The sequence below is a fragment of the Aethalodelphis obliquidens genome, unplaced genomic scaffold (assembly GCF_003676395.1).
Source record: "Aethalodelphis obliquidens isolate GAN/ISIS:26980383/991018 unplaced genomic scaffold, ASM367639v1 scaffold1, whole genome shotgun sequence".
Lineage (NCBI taxonomy): Eukaryota > Metazoa > Chordata > Mammalia > Artiodactyla > Delphinidae > Aethalodelphis > Aethalodelphis obliquidens.
Genome location: NW_020837945.1, coordinates 29,183,731 through 29,202,669, shown reverse-complemented (window position 1 = coordinate 29,202,669; position 18,939 = coordinate 29,183,731). Strand labels below are relative to the sequence as shown.

At 34.3% G+C, this 18,939-nt stretch overlaps 1 protein-coding gene across 1 annotated transcript in view; it reads right to left on the bottom strand.

Moving 5' to 3' along the window:
• The window catches only part of LIPI (lipase I), an 81,162-nt gene that overhangs the window by 59,893 nt on the left and 2,330 nt on the right, over positions 1–18,939 (bottom strand). Inside the window, exons 2-4 of the mRNA XM_027115719.1 lie at positions 4,856–5,001; positions 2,459–2,844; positions 132–240 (exon numbers count right to left, since the gene is read on the bottom strand). Of these exons, the coding sequence (XP_026971520.1) occupies positions 132–240; positions 2,459–2,844; positions 4,856–5,001 (641 nt within the window). The remainder of the gene's footprint in view (positions 1–131; positions 241–2,458; positions 2,845–4,855; positions 5,002–18,939) is intronic.

Below are 18,939 nucleotides of genomic sequence, written 5' to 3'. Positions count from 1 at the left end.
ATGATATAGAAAAAAAAAGTTTGTGCATCATTTCCTTTCCTTAAATATTGCCCCTGTTAAATGTTAAATAAAGTAATAACTTCTGATGCTAGAAGTATACTAAAATATTAATTTTGTCAAAAATATTTTACCTGTTATTCTTCCAACTTGACCATGAAATATCTTTCCAACAAATCCACTAATATGAGCCCCTAAACTCACACCTATGAAATGAAAATTATCAAGAGATGCTCCATGCCCCTGCAATTCAAAATACAATGTCACAATTTTCATTTCAGAAAATCACAAATTATACCTGTTGCATCAATATTCTAAAATTCATTATTTTTTCTGGTTTAATCCATTTCTGGGAGACAGGGAATGGGATTTTATAATTTCAAATAACTATATCTTTGTTCAACTTTTTCCATAAAATATCTGATTTTTCTGTACAGTTTTAATACCGTTAAATTTTTATTTAAAAATTTAGAAAACGTCATTTTTATCTAGAATAGCATATGCAAAATAATACATTTAATTAATAAAGCATTTTGTAATAATAATAACAAAACTAACTTTGTGCTAGCTACCTTGGTATGTGTTTTTTAAATCTCATATGTAATATTCACAACAGTCCTATGAGTTACATATTTTTATCCTATTGCCTAAAACTTTCCCCAGCATCTATTAAATGCTGAATAAATACCGTTTGATAATGAGTTGCCCAAAGTCTCATATACTTATTACTATAAGGGAAAAAGACTTGAAATCCAGGTCTGTTCAACTCCAAAATATAAACAAATCTACCTCCCTTTTTTATCTGTAGATTGTGTCAAAAACTTTAGGAAGACCGAACCGTGTGAAAAATCATCCTTACTTTGGAGATGATAAAATGAGACTCAGAGATTTTAAGTGATTTCCCCCAGCACAAGCTGGAGAGTAATGGAGTCTGATCTTCCAAGCCCAAGTTTTGAACACCTTCTAGAGTCTCAGCCCAGGGGAGGGGGAGGGGGGCATTAGGAACTTAAATGAGGAAGAATTTCTTCTACCACACTCTCAGGAAGCAGGTCACGGTCCTTTCTACACAGTGACACATCCAATGGCTTACAGAAAGATGTGGAAAATTTACTCTAATGAGAAACTAGATTCAGGTTTTCCAGGCACAGAATGATAATTTTCTTCAACAAATTTCTCAGACCAATGCCTGGAACCTCCAGGGAGTATCACTCTCAACTTCAGTGCTACTGAACTTTTCATCCCTTCTCCTTAATACGGAGACTTTGCAAGCAAAAGCACTGTTAGAAATCTAATACTACAATTTTCCTAAATTTCTTTACTTAACATTCACATGTTCCACACTTTGAGGTACATATTTATGAATTAGAGCAAAGACCACCGCTAAAAGGAAAAATCAATTATGCAATTTATAGACTATCAGTAAGAACAGGTGAATCAATTACTTCTTCTGTCTCCAGAGGCATAGTTTGGTTTTGTCCAAATTTGAGGATGTAAAAATAATAATGATAGCTGATTTTATTCAATGGTTATTATATGCCAAGTGCTGGTTAAGAATTAATTTCATTTAATACTTAAATAAAATATTGTTAGAAAGTTTTGTTATCCCAAATGTATAGACAAGGAAATGAGGCAGAATAGTTAAGCAATTGCTCCAACTAACACAGATGATATGGATTTGGTGGTCTTTGAACCCCTCCAGTCTGACTCCTAACCACTGTGTGCAACTGCTTCTTGGATCTATGACGCTTGCTCGATTTCAGCAGAGGCTTGGAAGTTCAGCACAACACAACTCAAAGGTGATTTCAAGCTCAAGAATGTCCCCAAATCATATATCACCCTTCCTTCTCTCGAGTGCCATCACTACCACCTCCCTCTAGAACAGACATGGATCTTCATATGTATTGACTTAGCAGTCAAAGATCAGTCAAACTATAGATGATCTAGAGCTGGCCTGAATTTATTTGACTCATCCCAACCCTGGACCTAAATGCTGGATAAACGTAAATGGAACTGAGCCCTGCCTCCACGGTTGGCAAAAGCATGCTACTTTTCAAGCTGTTTTCCCCTCACTTTTACCAACGCACACTTGATTAATTTGAAACATTTTAGACGTACCTTAGAAAATATATCTAAAAAATCTAATGATTGTACAGTTTATCCCCTCTGTATACATAGAATCACTACATTATCCTGAAGTATAGGTAGAGTTAAAAAAACAAAAATCTTAAAAGATTTTAAGATAAAACACAATAATTGAGTCTTTAAGATAATTTTTAAAAACTAAGGTCACGTCTAGGTATAGAATTATCCTTACACAAAGAAAAGATGGCTGCATACATTAGCATATCAATGCAGTAATTCTAAATGCTACAGGAAAATGGTATTTTATTACCACTTTGCAGTATTACATAACATACTGTATATTGTATAACATATATAACACATAAAATTCCAGACTTACCAAAAGATTCTGAATGTACCTACTCAGACTCACAGCAACTTTTCTGGTATTTTTAACCGCTCTACTGTAAAGAAAAGTTGTAGCACCTCGGTTCCAGTCTACTACAATTATATTTATATCGTCTTGGTCCAACAAAATTCTCACAAAGTTCTGAAGCCATGGTGGAGTGGAGCCCGTTGGTCTGTATCCATGAATAAGCCACACTGTTTTCTTTCTTGTGTTGAAATTAACATTAAGTGAGTTATCCTGCTCAAACAGTGACTCAGCACAGCTCGGGTTGTTCCTTGTATACAATATCAAAAATATCTCCATTTGGGGATTAAACAGATCTCTGAAGGAATCCTTTAAATTTAGGTGAGAGAATGTAAGGCATGGTCCTTTACTCTCTGAAATAAAAAAAAGAAGTCAATCAAGCTGAGTATTGGGATAGTATTTGATTCGATTCCTGTTGCTGTTGCAAAGAAAAAAATTGGAGGGTGGGGAGGTTTTCACTTTATTAGCCTTTTAACATAATTTTCTGAGCAACTACAATGTTTTAAGTAATTCGCTGATTACTTAAATAGACTTTTTGAACTAGATGTATTCAAAATTTACAACGAAATATAGAAATAAATGTGGTTGGCTAAAAATTAAGAATTAATTTTTATCTATACAAAATAGCAACCGTGTGATTAAAATCGTTAACATTAATAAAGAAATTGTTATACACACCAATAAAAGTCCATAAATTGACTATGAACTTTAACAGAAATTTTACAGGGACTTCCCTGGTGGCACAGTGGTTAAGAATCCACCCGCCAATGCAGGGGACATGGGTTCGAGCCCTGGTCTGGGAAGATCCCACATGCCAGGGAGCAGCTAAGCCCATGCACCACAATTACTGAGCCTGCGCTCTAGAGCCCTCGAGCCACAACTACTGAAGCTCACGTGTGTAGAGCCCGTGCTCCACAGCAAGAGAAGGCACTGCAATGAGAAAGGCACGCACTGCAACGTAGAGTAGCCCCTGCTTGCTGCAACTAGAGAAAGCCCATGCACAGCAATGAAGACCCATTGCAGCCAAAAATTAAAAAATAAATTTACAGAAGAATATTTAGGTATGGATAATAACCATTAGAAAAAATATATTTTACCTGCCTAGTAATCAAATAAACACAAATCAAAACAAAAAATATATCATTTTCTTCCTATCAAATTAAACAAAATGAAAAAAATCCTTTAAATACATAATACTTACAAGGGTAAATTTGTAACAAATATTCATATACATGGATGCTGAGAGCATAAGTTGACACATCCTTTTGAAATTTTATATGTGTCTAAGTGTATACTACACAGACATAATCTTAAAAATATTTACTCTTCCTGATTTTCTTCCTAGGATTTACATTAATGAAATAAATAATTTGTATTAAATATAAAGACATTAAATCAACTATCCTCCAATACAAAAAAAAGCTTCTAAAAAATATAAAGACATTAATCAGAGGGTTATGCATAATCACACAAAAATTTAAAACGCCTTAATTATCGTCATATAGAATTTCATCAATGTGTGCATCCTATTTGTCTATCTACCTACATACCTACATATCTATCCATCCATCCATCCTAGAAAGTAGAGCAGAAAATGAAATAACTAAGCCAAACCAACAGCAATAGTCATTACTAGGCAGTGAAACATGGCTGCTTTTTATTTTCGTTTCATAGTTTTTAAGAATTGTATTTTTTTCCCAAAATAAGCATATAATCTCAAAAAAAATTTTAATGAGAACATATGCTCGTACTGCTTCTGGAAATTTAACTTGGTAAGAAGATTTGGGAAAACAATTTGTCGATATATATCAAAAATGCACAAAAATATTAGTAATGTTTATGCCAGTAATTACACTTCTAAGAATTTATCCCAAGAAAATAGTCTGAACACGTGTAAAAAATGAATATACATTATTTTAGTACTGGAGAAATAGAAGTGATTTAAATGCCCAGAAATAATGATGTGCTTAAGCCACTACATATATACATTTAAATGTTTATTTTAACATATATAAATATATATTTAAAACTACACATATATATTTTATATGTAGATATATTTGGTAAATCCATAATAATATGCACTAGTTGCCATCAATCTAGTTTGGAAATTATATATGTGACATTGTCACAATCATTTAGAAGAAAATAAAGGACGAAGACAGTGAAGAAGAAGCAAGACCTGCATTCAATTCTCAGATTAACAGCTGAGAGATACTTGGACAAGTGAAAAACTTTGATACTTCATTTGTTCTAAATACAAAGGAATGAGGAAGTGGAGAGGAGAAATAAACCTCAGTGCAATATCAGTGCTTACTACACAGTACAAATTGTGTAGGGAATTGTGCTTATCCACCTTCCTACCAGCTGGAACTCTGAGAAGTCTAAATGCAACTGATACATCCAAACTGCTGGTCCACTCCAAGCCAAGGTAGATTTTACCTGGTCCTGGAATGAGTAATGAGGAATAAACAATGGAATCTCTGTGATAAAATAAGGGAAAGAAATCCCTTAAAACAGTCAACAGAAAAGTCTCTGGCCTATTACCAGGATCCAGAAGTAATAGCAGAAAACTCTTTAGCACCCTCATTAGAATGCAAGAAAAACCACATCTCAAAAACAGGAGGCCACTAAGAGAAAATTTACTGAGGCGAAAAACAATAGGTTAAATTTAAAATGGAATAACGAGGAAATTCCCTGGCAGTCCAGTGGTTAGGACTCTGTGTTCCGCTGCAGAGGTCACAGGTTTGATCCCTGGTCAGGGAACTAAAATCCCGCGTGTGGTGCAGACAAAAAAAAAATTGACAAAATGGAATAAAAAGATACTCCACTTCAGGAAAAGTAAAAATGCAACTGCTGAATAAAAATTCACTTTATAAATGCTAAAACCTGGAAATCTCACCTTATAGTAAGAAAATGAAGGAAGAAAGACATTTAAATTATGAAGGTAAACACAGATATGGGATAGGAAATAATGAATCAAGTTAAAAATCATCAATGTTCCCCTGGCAGGTGGGGGAGGAATTGGGGAGAGAGAGGGTAGCGGTTAAAACAACTAAGGAAATAATTGCATACCAGGGTGTGCAAACTGAAAAAGCCTCAGCATGACCTAGAGAAAATCAGTTCATCAGACTCACCAAGAGACCTCCTAGAACCCAGTTTTGGTTTCAATGAAAGAAAAAATATCCTAAAAATATCAAAGCAGAAAATCCAGGTACAAATAGAAGAATGAAGTTATGGTGACGTCAGATTTGTCTTCCAAAACAACACATCAGACAGATAAAAGTATAATAAATGAAGATTATAAGTGCAAAAGTTTGTGGCCTAATAATTTTATATTCTTCCTAAAGTATACCACCCATAATTGACTAAGTACAGTTCCTGACATCACTGTTAAATAAATGATAGATTTATTGAAGACAAGATCGATAAAAACTCACAGTATAAAAAGAATGAAAGTGAGCACAGAAACAAGTTAGACACTAATATAAGTGTAAACAGCATAAAACTGAGTAAAAAAATATGCAATATCAGAAGTTATTCTTGTTCAAATGTTTAATAAGAATATTTAGTATAAGTCAATATGCTAATAAAATGGGAATGTAGGTTAAAAGGGGTATAGAGAAAGTAAGTGTGGTACAAAAATTCCTTAACTGGGGGATTCAAAATATGTCAATTAAAAAAATTTTAATAGATAAGTGTGGGTTTTAAAACATATTGAAAACTTAACTGTTAACCATTACACTATATAAAACAGTACACATAAATTTCTACACACTAAATAATATATAAGTATAGCAACAGTGTATATATACAAGACACAAAGAAAATGAAAAATGAAAGTAGAAAGCATAAAACAAAATGATAAAATTACACAAGAGAAAAAGATATATATGATATATAAAGTTATATAACTGTAATAAAGCCTTCCTATTAAAAACCAAAATAAAATCAGCTTTCATAAAAAAAGAAACATCTATAAATTATTTAAAGAAGTACATGGGAAATTTTAATGGAGAGGTAGGTATATTCTACACAAATAAAATAAAAGGAAACTAGGTTGATATACTAGATTGCAGTGATGGCTCCAATTCATCACTCTTTCCTGAGTCCATGCCATTTGTCTTGTAACTTTGAGGTATTCCCATGATAAGCGGGGTGATTTGCCCTGCTTCCTGATGTGGGTGCAAATAGTAGAGCTTGCCCTGGAAAATAGGACGTTGGTAGACGTAATGCAAGCAGACGCTGAACTGGGCTTGCACGTTAGGGCTGGGCCTCCCACACTTCTGCCATCACCGTGAAAATACCCCAGGTCTGGCCTGCTAGAAAAGTAAGGACAGGTGTAAAAGAACTAAGTTGTGTTAGTCTCCCCAGCTGATTGACAGCGAGTCAACAGCCAAACCTGCCAGCAAACCCAACAAAGAAAAGCAGTGCCGACCCAATTCCCACCTGACTCCATAAATGTGATAAATGTGAGTAATAACTGCATTACCTCAAATGCCACTGAGGATCTGGGTTTTTATTTTGTTTTGTTTTGTTTAGCTTTATTGTGACATCATATAATCAATTTCATCAGCAATATTAATATTAGGTAAAGAAAATAAAAACAAAACTTTTCCAATGATACAAAAAAGTTAAACTAGTGTACTGTAAAACTCTTAAAGAACATCGAACTGACTCAATTCAGGTAGATTATAGGAACAGAAAGAAAAATAAAGTTCTAGGCATCAGACACTTATAGGAATCCCCAATAAGATTTTCAGTGGATTTCTCAGCAGAAAGTTTGCAAGCCAGAAGCAGTAAGATAATATATTTAGAGTGGTTAAAGAGGAGAACTTTCAACCTAGAATTCTATATCCAGCAAAACTGTTCTTCAAATATGAGAGAGAGGGCTTCCCTGGTGGCGCAGTGGTTGAGAGTCCGCCTGCCGATGCAGGGGACACGGGTTCGTGCCCTGGTCCGGGAAGATCCCACATGCCGCGGAGCGGCTGGGCCCGTAAGCCATGGCTGCTGAGCCTGTGCGTCTGGAGCCTGTGCTCTGCAACAGGAGAGGCCACAACAGTGAGAGGCCCACATACCGCAAAAAAAAAAAAAAAAAAAAATTAAGTTAAATCACCTTTCATTAAATCGTTGATTAAAGCTGTTTATTTGTGAGAAACGAGTGGTTATTTTGCCAGTGAATCCAACGAACCTTAAAACCGAAAGCAGGCTTTCGGCAAAACAACTATTTTATGTGAAAGTTAAGTTTTTACTGAAGTCTTTATTGTCTTAATTGGAGTTAAGTTAGTATCAATTTAAGATAAATTGTCATAACTTTAGATGTTATATGTAATCCCAATGATAAACACAAACAAAATAATCTATAGAATATATACAAAAGAAAATGAGATGGAGATCAAAATGTGTCAGAACAAAAAATCAATTAAAAACAATGAAGAAAAGAGATAACACTCACTTCAAACACATTAGGATGGCTACTATTAAAAACAAACAAAAACCAGGAAACAACTCTTGGCAAGAATGTGGAGAAATAGAACCCTTGTGCATTGCTGAAAGGTTGCAGCTGCTGTGGAAATGTTACAGTGGTGCCTCAAACAACTAAAAATAGAATTACTACATAATCCAGAAACTCCACTTCTGGGTATATATCCAAAAGAATTGAAAGCAGAGATTCAAAGAGATTTTTATACATGCATGTTCATAGCAACATTATTCACAATAGCCAAAAGGTAGAAGCAACCCCAATATCCATCAAAGGATGGATGGATAAATAACACCTGGTATATACACCCAATGGAATATTATTCAGCCTTTAAAAGGAAGGAAGTTCTTACACATGTTACAACGTGGAATAACTTTGAATATGTTATATTAAGCGAAATGTCAGTCACAAAAATACAAATGCTGTATGATTCCACTGAAATGAGGTACCTAAAGAAGTCAAATTTATAAAAACATAATGTAGAATAGCGGTTGCCAAGGGCTGGGGAAAAGTGGAAAATGGGGAGTTCAAGGGGTACAGATTTTCAGTTTGGGAAGCTGAAGATGTTCTGGAGATGGAGGGTGGGGATGGTTGCACAACAGTGTGAATGTACTTAATGCCACTGAACTGTACACTTAAAAACGGTGAAAATGGTCATTTTTAATATATGTTTTACCACAATTAAAACAAAACAAACAAACAAAAAATCTTACAGAATCCAATTCCTGTCATTATAGATACTATTCCAGACATGCTTTACTTCTGTAAACAACTAGAACACTCGATAAAATATATGAAAAAAAAAAGTTTAGACACTGGACAACAAGAACCACAGGACTATAATATCTAAAAAAAGGTAAACAAATGATTTAAACCATATACCTAATACCTTTCTACCTGGAGGCAGTTTCCAGACGTCAGTGCAGGAAGGTTGAACCCAACAAAGCATGGCGGTTTTGCCAAGTTGAGGAGAAAGACGGGAGTTTGAAGAAGTTGAAGCAACTAGGATTTGTATCACAGTGTGCCACAAAGGAGGGAGCCATGCAGAGGCAGAGCTCTAAACCCTGCAGAGGAGTCCTCTTGAATCTGTTGCTGGAGACAAACCTATGCCTGCATAGGGTGAAACTCCACAAAGAGCTGTAAGCTGAACAATTCCAAAGGTCACATCAGGCTAGAAGACACTGAAGTACTGACCAGCCAGAGTAGAAAAACCTTAATGAACATCAGGGACATTCAGTGGGGACCCCAGAAGGGTCAGAGTTAGTTACAATGGAGCTAAACTAGTTCTAGAGTAAAAGAGAACTTAGACCCAGTCTCTCTCCTTCTCATTCTCTCAGCTCTGCTTGCTTTGATTTGGCTTCATTCTCTGGCAGGCAACAGGCCTTGTGTGTGAAATACTGAGAGAAAATATTAACAATCTTGACGTAAGCAAAGATTTTTCAGATACGATAGAGTAAGCACGCAACATAAAAGTGATAAATTGGAAATTGTCATAGTGAAGGATGTCTGCTCCTAAAAGGACACTGTTAAGAATGCGAATATGCAGGCTTGCAAAATATACACCTGAAAAAGTACCTGTATCCAGAATATATGTGTGTTATGTTGTATGTGTGTGTATACACACACATATATGTAAAATAGGAAAATGTGATTTTTAAAAAATGACAAAAGAATTGAAGATACTTCACAAGAGATGGTCTAATGGCCACTAGGCTCAAAAATGTTCAACATGATCAGTTATCAAGAAAATGTAAATTAAACCAAAACAATGTACTACTACACAATCACTAGAATGGCGACAATTTAAAGACTGACAAAACCAACTATTTGGAAGGATACAGAGCAACTTGAAGCATCCTACAGTGCTGAGGAAAATGACAAAATGATACAATACTTTGGAAAAGAGTTGGTAGATTTTTTCTAATGTTAAATATACACTTACATGACCCCAAACATTCACTTCTAGGTGTTTACACATAAGAAATGAAAACATTTTCCACAGTGTGTATAACAAGTTCATAGCAGTTTTTTTTCATAAAAACCCCAAATTGGAAAAAAGCTACATGTCAATCAAGAGGAATCTGGATAAACAAATTATGGGTTATCTACATGATGTAATACTACCCAGCAATAAAAAGGAATAAGCTGATTACACATGCAAAAACTTTGATGAATCTCAAAAACATCACCCTGAGCAAAAGACTCCAGAAACAAAAAAGGACATATTCCCTCTTGCACTGTTGGTGGGAATGTAAATTGATACAGCCACTATGGAGAACAGCATGGAGGTTCCTTAAAAAACTAAAAATAGAATTACCACATGACCCAGCAATCCCACTACTGGGCATATACCCAGAGAAAACCATAATTCAAAAAGACACATGCACCCCAGTGTTCATTGCAGCACTATTTACAATAGCCAGGACATGGAAGCAACCTAAATGCCCATCAACAGACGAATGGATAAAGATGATGTGGTACGTATATACAATGGAATATTACTCAGCCATAAAAAAGAACGAAATTGGGTCATTGGTAGAGACATGGATGAATCTAGAGACTGTCATACAGAGTGAAGTGAATCTAGAGACTGTCATACAGAGTGAAATAAGTCAGAAAGAGAAAAACAAATATCGTATATTAACGCATATATGTGGAACCTAGAAAAATGAACCGGTTTGCAGGGCAGATATAGAGACACAGATGTAGAGAACAAACAAATGGACACCAAGGGGGGAAAGCGGGCGGCGGGGGGTGGGATGAATTGGGAGATTGGGATTGACATATATACATTAATATGTATAAAATAGATAAATAATAAGAACCTGCTGTATAGCACAGGGAACTCCACTTCACTGTACGGTAGAAACTAACACAACATTGTAAAACAACTATACCCCAATAAAAAAAAGAAATTAAATAAATAAATAATAAAATAACAACAGAAAAAGGACGTGTTGTTTAATTCCATGTATACAAAATTCTAGAAAAGGGATAATATCTAATCTAGAGTGTCAGAAAGCAGATCAGGGTTGTACGGAGCCAGAGGTAGGGAGCAGATTAACTGCTAGAAGCTACATTTTTGGACGCAAGAAATGTTTTGTATCTTGATTGATGAGATGTCTTGGGGAAGGGGAAAATTGCACAAGAAAAATGAAAGAACTTTACAGATAATAAGATGGCATGATTAAAATTATATTTATATTATAAGTCAAGTAAAAAGAGGCCTATGAAACTGAATCAAGAAGTGACAGATAGATTAATGAAAAAGAATGGAACACCCAGAAATACACTCTATTATCCATGATACCTAAGGATACCTATTTTAAAATAAATAATGGCTGTGATAATTATTTGATTCTAGTTATATAAAAAGCATTCCATGTAAAAGTAAAATTATGTGAACTAGAAGAAGAATACAGTTAATATGTACATGATCTCAGATTGAGGAATGACTTTTTAGCATAAAAACCAAGGAAGAAACCAACCATAAAGTATGACCAATAGATTTCACAGCACATGAATTTAAAACTTCTGTAACATAAACACTATAAACTAGCCGAATGACAAAAAAAAAAAAACTTAGGGAAGTATTTTCAGTGTAAAGTAGAAAAGGAATTTATATATATAAAGAGCTATTAATGAAGAAAAAGAACACCCCAATTGAACACCAAGTGAAGAATATAAACATACATTTTACAAAATTAAATATTCAAGCAGCTCATAAATGTATCAAAATGTGTTCAATCTTCTTAAAATCTAATAAAAATTAATTAAAATAATGACATATCATTTTTACCATTATACCCATGACCATTAACACCAATGTATATCACAGAATTTTTAAAACTAGTTATTTAGGGGGCTTCCCTGGTGGCGCAGTGGTTGAGAATCTGCCTGCTAAGGCAGGGCACACGGGTTCGAGCCCTGGTCTGGGAGGATCCCACATGCCGCGGGGCAGCTAGGCCCGTGAGCCACAACTACTGAGCCCGCGTGTCTGGAGCCTGTGCTCTGCAACAAGAGAGGCCACGATAGTGAGAAGCCCGTGCACCGCGGTGAAGAGTGGCCCCCACTTGCCACAACTAGAGAAAGCCCTCGCACGGAAACGAAGACCCAACACAGCAAAAATAAATTAATTAATTAATAAAAACTCCTACCCCCAACATCCAAAAAAAAAAAAAGTAGTTATTTAGGAAAACAACTAAATATATGGCAATGCAAGTCTATAAAAATAAATTATGATGTATCCATGATAATGCAGGAATTAAGAAATCTATATAGTCCATAAATACACACATATAGTCCTAATTTTAGCTGTAATACATAGTGTATATACAGGGCACTCTAAATGCACATTTGTGCACGTACAAACATATTTATTGTAATAGAACTGGTAGGAAATAAACCAATACCTTAATTGTAGTTTGTGATGATGGTAATTTTTTATGTGTTTTTCTATATTTTTCTGTGTGTTTTCTCTCTCCTGTATTTTAATCTTTTCTGAGTATTCTAGATCTGACATACTCTTTGTTAGTGTTATGAGGAAATATGGTTTAAATAGACTTCAGTTAATTAAAAACTGATAACAAGTAATGTTACCAGCAAAAAGATAAAGGTACTTAGAGCAGAAAAATAAGCACTGATTTTGTTTGAAACTTGAACAAATTGAGGTTCTGGGGACTAGATTAAGTAATGCTACTGTGATTAGAAATTTAGTAGCAGGGGCACAGTATTGGATTTCATTGCCAAATATGTAGAAAGATGATGACTCTAGCAGTAATCTCAACAGAGCAGTACACAGAAAGAATTCTGAAAATCTTCTTAGGTTTCAAATTATAGAAGCAGTAAAATTTTTTAAAATATCAAAGACATATGAAGTTAGGAACAATGATTCTAGGTTGTTCAGCTCTATCTCTGAAATATATTTCCATTATAGTTGCAATGGCTGTGAAGAGGAAGACAAGGTGATCAAATGGACAGAGTCCAGAGGTGTGGACAGCACCTTGGACGTGGACAGCTGAGACCCAGGTGACTCTAGCTTCTCTCAAACCTCCCTTGTGACTCTGAGCAAATTTTTTTCTCCTCTCACTTCTGAGCCTCAGTTTCTTTAAATGGAAGGAGTTGAAACAAATGGTCCCCTATGACTTGTGTTATTCTAATATTCTTTGATTTCAAACCCATTTGTACACTCGGTTAGCTGCTGAGACAAGTTAGTCTGTCTTGCAACTTTCAGCATTGACCAAATGAATAACAGAGGGGCCTCAAAACCCAGTCATAAAAATTTACCAATCCTAACACATCCTGGAAAGATTTAACCCTTCTTCCTTCCTCTGAAAATCCTCTGAAATCCACATTTATCCCCAAAAGCCTGCATGAAAACCTCCTTCCTTCTCTTTCTCCATTTCTGAAAACGAAATGTATTTGTTAACAGCAATAACAATAACATCAATAATGTTAATAATTGCTTATGTTTATTTAGGAATCACTCCATGTAGGAACTGTACTGTTTTATATTTGCTATCCTTTCCCTCATTTTATGTATGAAGAAAGTGAAATTTAAAAAGATTAAATGGGGTTTCCCTGGTGGCGCAGTGGTTAAGAATCCGCCTGATAATGCTTGGGACACGGGTTCAAGCCCTGGTTCTGGGAAGATCCCAGATGCCGCGGAGCAACTAAGCCCGTGTGCCACAACTACTGAGCCTGTGCTCTAGAGCCCACAAGCCACAACTACTGAAGCCCACGTGCCTAGAGCCCGGGCTCCGCAATAAGAGAAGCCACCACAATGAGAAGCCCACGCACCACAATGCAGAGTAGCCCCCGCTCAGCACAACTAGAGAAAGCCCACACGCAGTAACAAACACCCAATGCAGCCAAAAATAAATAAATTAAATAAATAGATAAAGTTAAATGACCTGTGGAAGGTCACACAGAAGCAACAGAACATTTGTGGGTGAGATCTGAAAAGCATGAGTTTATTTATGGCACAAGTTATTATGCAAACAGTTGAGCAACACAAATAAGACTCTATCAGAAGTTCACTAACTCGATTATTTATTCATGTGTAATAAGAAGAATGAAGACCTTCTGGGGCCAGCAGAATTCCAGATAACAAACGGCTGACCGATTTGATACTATAAGACAATTAACTGAATTGAAGACAGAGGTTTGCATGGCCATAGAGCCAGTTGAGACAAAAAACTGTAGGTAGAAGTTTAAAATCCCTGAACGCTTGTGACAGAAAGTGATACAGTACGTTTAATTTTCTGATTCTGAAGCAATCAAAGCACATTTTGAAAACATACATTTATTTAACATGTCACAAGAAATCAAGATATTCAATCAGTAACTTTTTCAACTATGCAAATGTTTGGAACGCTGTTGAAAATGCAGCTGACTACACAAGCAAATAAAGTAGGTGACTGATAAGTCTTTAGACCAGAAATTCCCAAGCATGGGTTTAAAAATGGGTGTAAAAACTGACCGGAAAAGTTTATTCAAATGTATTGTTAGTTTTCCGGGCCATCCCCAGAGATTCTGATCTGGTAGGTACACCTACACTTTTAAATGCATAACTCAGGGAATTCTGATATACATACAGGTCTAACATAACTGTACACAGGTAGATACAGTGTGAAGCCCTACACCTGGAAATTACTCTGAGAGAAATACAGAGAAAATGCATGTGGAAGAAAACACAGTGGATTATTCTAACCTAATTTATATTGCTTTACAATTGACCAAATCACTCATTTATGTTATCTCTTTCGAGCTTTACAATGCAGTGAGATAGTATTATAAATTTTACTTACATTTAAAAATGAGTGAACTGAGGTTCAAGGAGGTTAAGTGATTTGGCCTAGAAGAACAAGCCACCAGAACTAGCCACCACTACTATTCATTACAAAAACATAACATGCCTATCAGGAGAATTCCAAGTGAGTAAAATATAAATAATAAACTGTATATTATTACTATTTAGATTCTGTATTTGAATGTAAAACTGAAATATTTCCAGAATGTACTTCGAGCTCAATATACAATTGAAAATTACAATTTAATTGAAAAGAAATAAGGAATAATTTGAATTTCTAGCTGACATTTTAAGGTTATTCTAGTACGCATTCAAGAATTTTTTTAAAAGAAATTTAAAATGAAGGAAATGGCCTGCTTTTGCAAAATCTCTACAAAAAAACTATTCATTGTGAATTGTAAATTTGCTACTTTTCTTATTATCATAAAGTAGAACAAGTAGTTCTACTTTATTACCATAAAGTAGTAAATGATATTACTAAAATTAGTAAACTTTATTACCATAAGCCAGTAAACCAGGACAATAAAGTTCTACTTTATTACTGTAAACTTGTTTTGGTTTAGTGTAATAGGACAAAAAAAAAAGTTGTAGAGTATGTTTATACTGTTTCTTTTATAATTGACAATTTACCCATGTAAAAATTTTCCTCAAAGTCAGGGTTATTTGAACAAATGAAATTGAAACAAGATGTTTATTAAGTCATGATTTCCAAATACTGAATTAATTTCTCTATTACTAAATTATTCTAAATTTCTCTTGAATACTTGTATTTGTTCTCTATCTATAGCTCCTTGTAAAAGATTGTCTAGTTACTAATTATCTAGAAAGTAAAATAAAATACAGAACATACAATTTACCAAGCTCACATACATGCACACACACACACACACACACACGAACTTTCTTCATAATAATCTGTTTGATATAATTAGTACCCATAATCATAGTATATTTTTATACCATAATGTCATATCATTCTTTATTCCAGAATACAGACCATACTGATTATTTTATACATAATTTTTAAAGATAAATCAAAGCATTAGTTCTTACCAGATCTTGCCCAGCACATCAAACAGAGAAAAATGTATACTCTCATTTGGAATCTGATAAAAGTAAAAGAAGCACTCAGGTTCACCGAAAAAGAAATTCTGAAATTCATTAAGGTTTCTCTGGTAGGACTGTCACAGTCTGGTAGGTTTTAATGTAAAATACCCCTGGCCTTTGCTCCTCCCTGTTTGTTGAAAAGGTGAAGCAGTTTGTTTTCTCCAATTTAGCTTGTACTTGTGAGAAGGATTTTTAAGTTAAAGACTGTAATAAGTCACAAACATTCAACTACACAAGTTGAATTTAAGGGAAAGAAAAAGCTAAAAATATCTTTCTTTATTCCTCTAAGCCTCAGGATTTCAGAAGTGGTTGGGAAGAATATGTTTCTTGAAAGCCTAAAGCAAATGTAATGTTAGAAAATGCTAGAAATGAAAAGAGTCAGAAAAAGTTGTGGTTTATGTGCATTTTGATTACAAACTAAGTTGTCTTTATCCACCATAAAATCAATAATAAAATCCATATCCACCAAGCTGCCAAGTATAAAATATGGCCCTTTTATATTTGTGTCATTTTGCAACCCAAACTCAGTGGCTATTTTAAAATTCAAAATGCTAGCCTGTCTCTTGAGATCTACTATTTGCAATTTTAAAAAAAAATTTCTGTTTTCAATATAACAAACATTTAAAAAGTATTACAGGATTTCTTTTCACATGTTTACTTAATTTTTCCCTTATTTTCCTTCTTAGAAATGGACTTTAGTAGGCAAGCAAAATACAGAATTGCTATTCTCTATGTACATGCCTTATAAGTTCAAAAACTAAACTTGCATTTTGGAAATTCAAATCTCTGTAAATTTCCAAAGATATTTTAAGAACAGACCTGTTTAATTTACATCAATCCGTAGAAACTATGCTGAGGTCTGGGGAGGTGTTTCAGAGGAACCACAAACAAAATGAGGTATTCAGTTAAAAATCATGAAAAATGTAACCGCTGATGAGATGTCATCATTATTTTGGCCTGTTTGATCTCTTGGAATTTTATGTAGACTTCAGTTTTAAAAGGGTGCCACCACGATAATTTGACTGGAGACCAACAAATAACCTAGGTCCTTCCACACCATTTAGCTGTAACAAGTATACTTTTCTAACAAAGATATAAGTAAACTACATCTTTTCAGAATGTGGGAAGAAAGATATGTCATTCATCTTTAGAGAAATTCTTAATAAGTTTATAATCAAATTAACAGATAAGCCTTTCCTATTTAACATATCATTTTTCTTTTGCTCTGTGCCTTTGATGTGACACTGTAATATGAATCTTGCAAATTATTTTCATCTTAGCCATTCTAAAGTGCTCATTGAAAATATCAAGTTGGCATTTAAGACAATACATGGCAGAGTTTCAAAATATAAAATTATATTTCATTTTCATATTTTTCACTTACTGTCAATACTGAGAAAGTTGGGATTGTTCATGGCCATTGCATTAAATAGCAAAATATTGAGGAATGATGCAATATTATATAAAAGGCCTATAGCTTAGTAAGACAATATATATGTACTATTTAGTCTCCTTGGATATAAAAAAATTATTTTAAGAATCTTGCAGACATGCATACAATATAAATCATACTATAAGACTGAAAATGAGAATGATGATGATGAAGATATAAAACTGATGGAGCCCTATGCATCAGGCAAGCTTCTAGGCACTCTAGCTAATTACAGTAGGTAGTTGACTCGTATTTATTGAGATGAGGAAGTCATTTTTTGTCAGAATATATTGTGGCACAAAAAGTTGAATAATTTAGCAACATGTGTCAAAATGCTTAATGAGCTTACCATTTGGTTCCGTAATTAAATATCCAAGATACTTTCCCACAGAAATACTAACATATGTGCACAAAGCTATATGAGCAAGGAAGTTCATCTCAACATTTGTATAATAGCCAAAAAATGGAAACAATATAAACGTCTAACAGTGGGGGATTAGTCTAATTATATACATACTGTGAATTAAAATTAATGATGTAGAGACATCAGTATTTATTGGTGTAGAAAGCCTTCATTACATGGTTTTGGGGTTATAAAAGGCAAGCTAAAAAACAGTATGTATAGTAAGGTTTATTTTCCTAAAATATGCTTCATGTATATATGTATAGATCAAAGTTAGGAGGATTCTCCTCCAAAATGTTTATATCTGCATGGTAGACTCGATGATTTTCACTCTCTTAGTTATCTCTTTAAATATTATGAACACGTCTTTACAATAAACATCTTATGTAAGTAAAGCAACACAAAGTTATATTTACTTGGGACAAATATGGTTAAGAAAATCAGAATAAAGACAAAAAGACAGTAAGAAGAAAAAAATGAAGACAAAATTGAGGTCAATTTTTAAAAGGCATCCACTACACTCCCTTAACATTAATTTCCCAAGTTTCTCCATTCATTCATTCATGTGTTCACTCATTTATGCAACTTTTATTAAGTATCTATTAATTTCCAGGCTTAACTTAGTTGCTGGACATACAATGTAGAGACATTCCTTTAGTCAAACTGTATTATTTCAACAACTATTTATGATACATCTACAGAGGTGTCAGGGATTGTTCTAGGTACCAAAATATATTTATCCTACAGTACTTCACAGTGAGGAGGGCTGGGAAAAGGTATATCTAGGAAACTATGGAACCACACAGGTGGAACAGCCAGCTAATCTACAGTGCAGAATGGGAAGCCTTGCAGGAAATGCTGTCTACAAAAGAGACAAAAGAGCTGAACTACAAAAGAGAATAAGTCACCTGGGCAAAAAAGGGGAGAAAGGAACTCTAGAGCTCTCTATATATCTATATCTATATCATCTATATCTATGTATACACACACACATACATTTTCATTTTTGATGTCTTCATGCAGTTAGGGGTATAAGACATCCTGATATGAGTGAAGAAAGGTTAATTCTTTATTCATTCATTTAACCCATTAAACCTTATACGTGACTAATGGCCCAGGAAATTCTGAGAATAAAGTGGATTCTTTTTTACCTACCACTAGCATTCACTCAATTTCAATTAGGAAATACAGTAAGCTTACATTAGAAAAACTC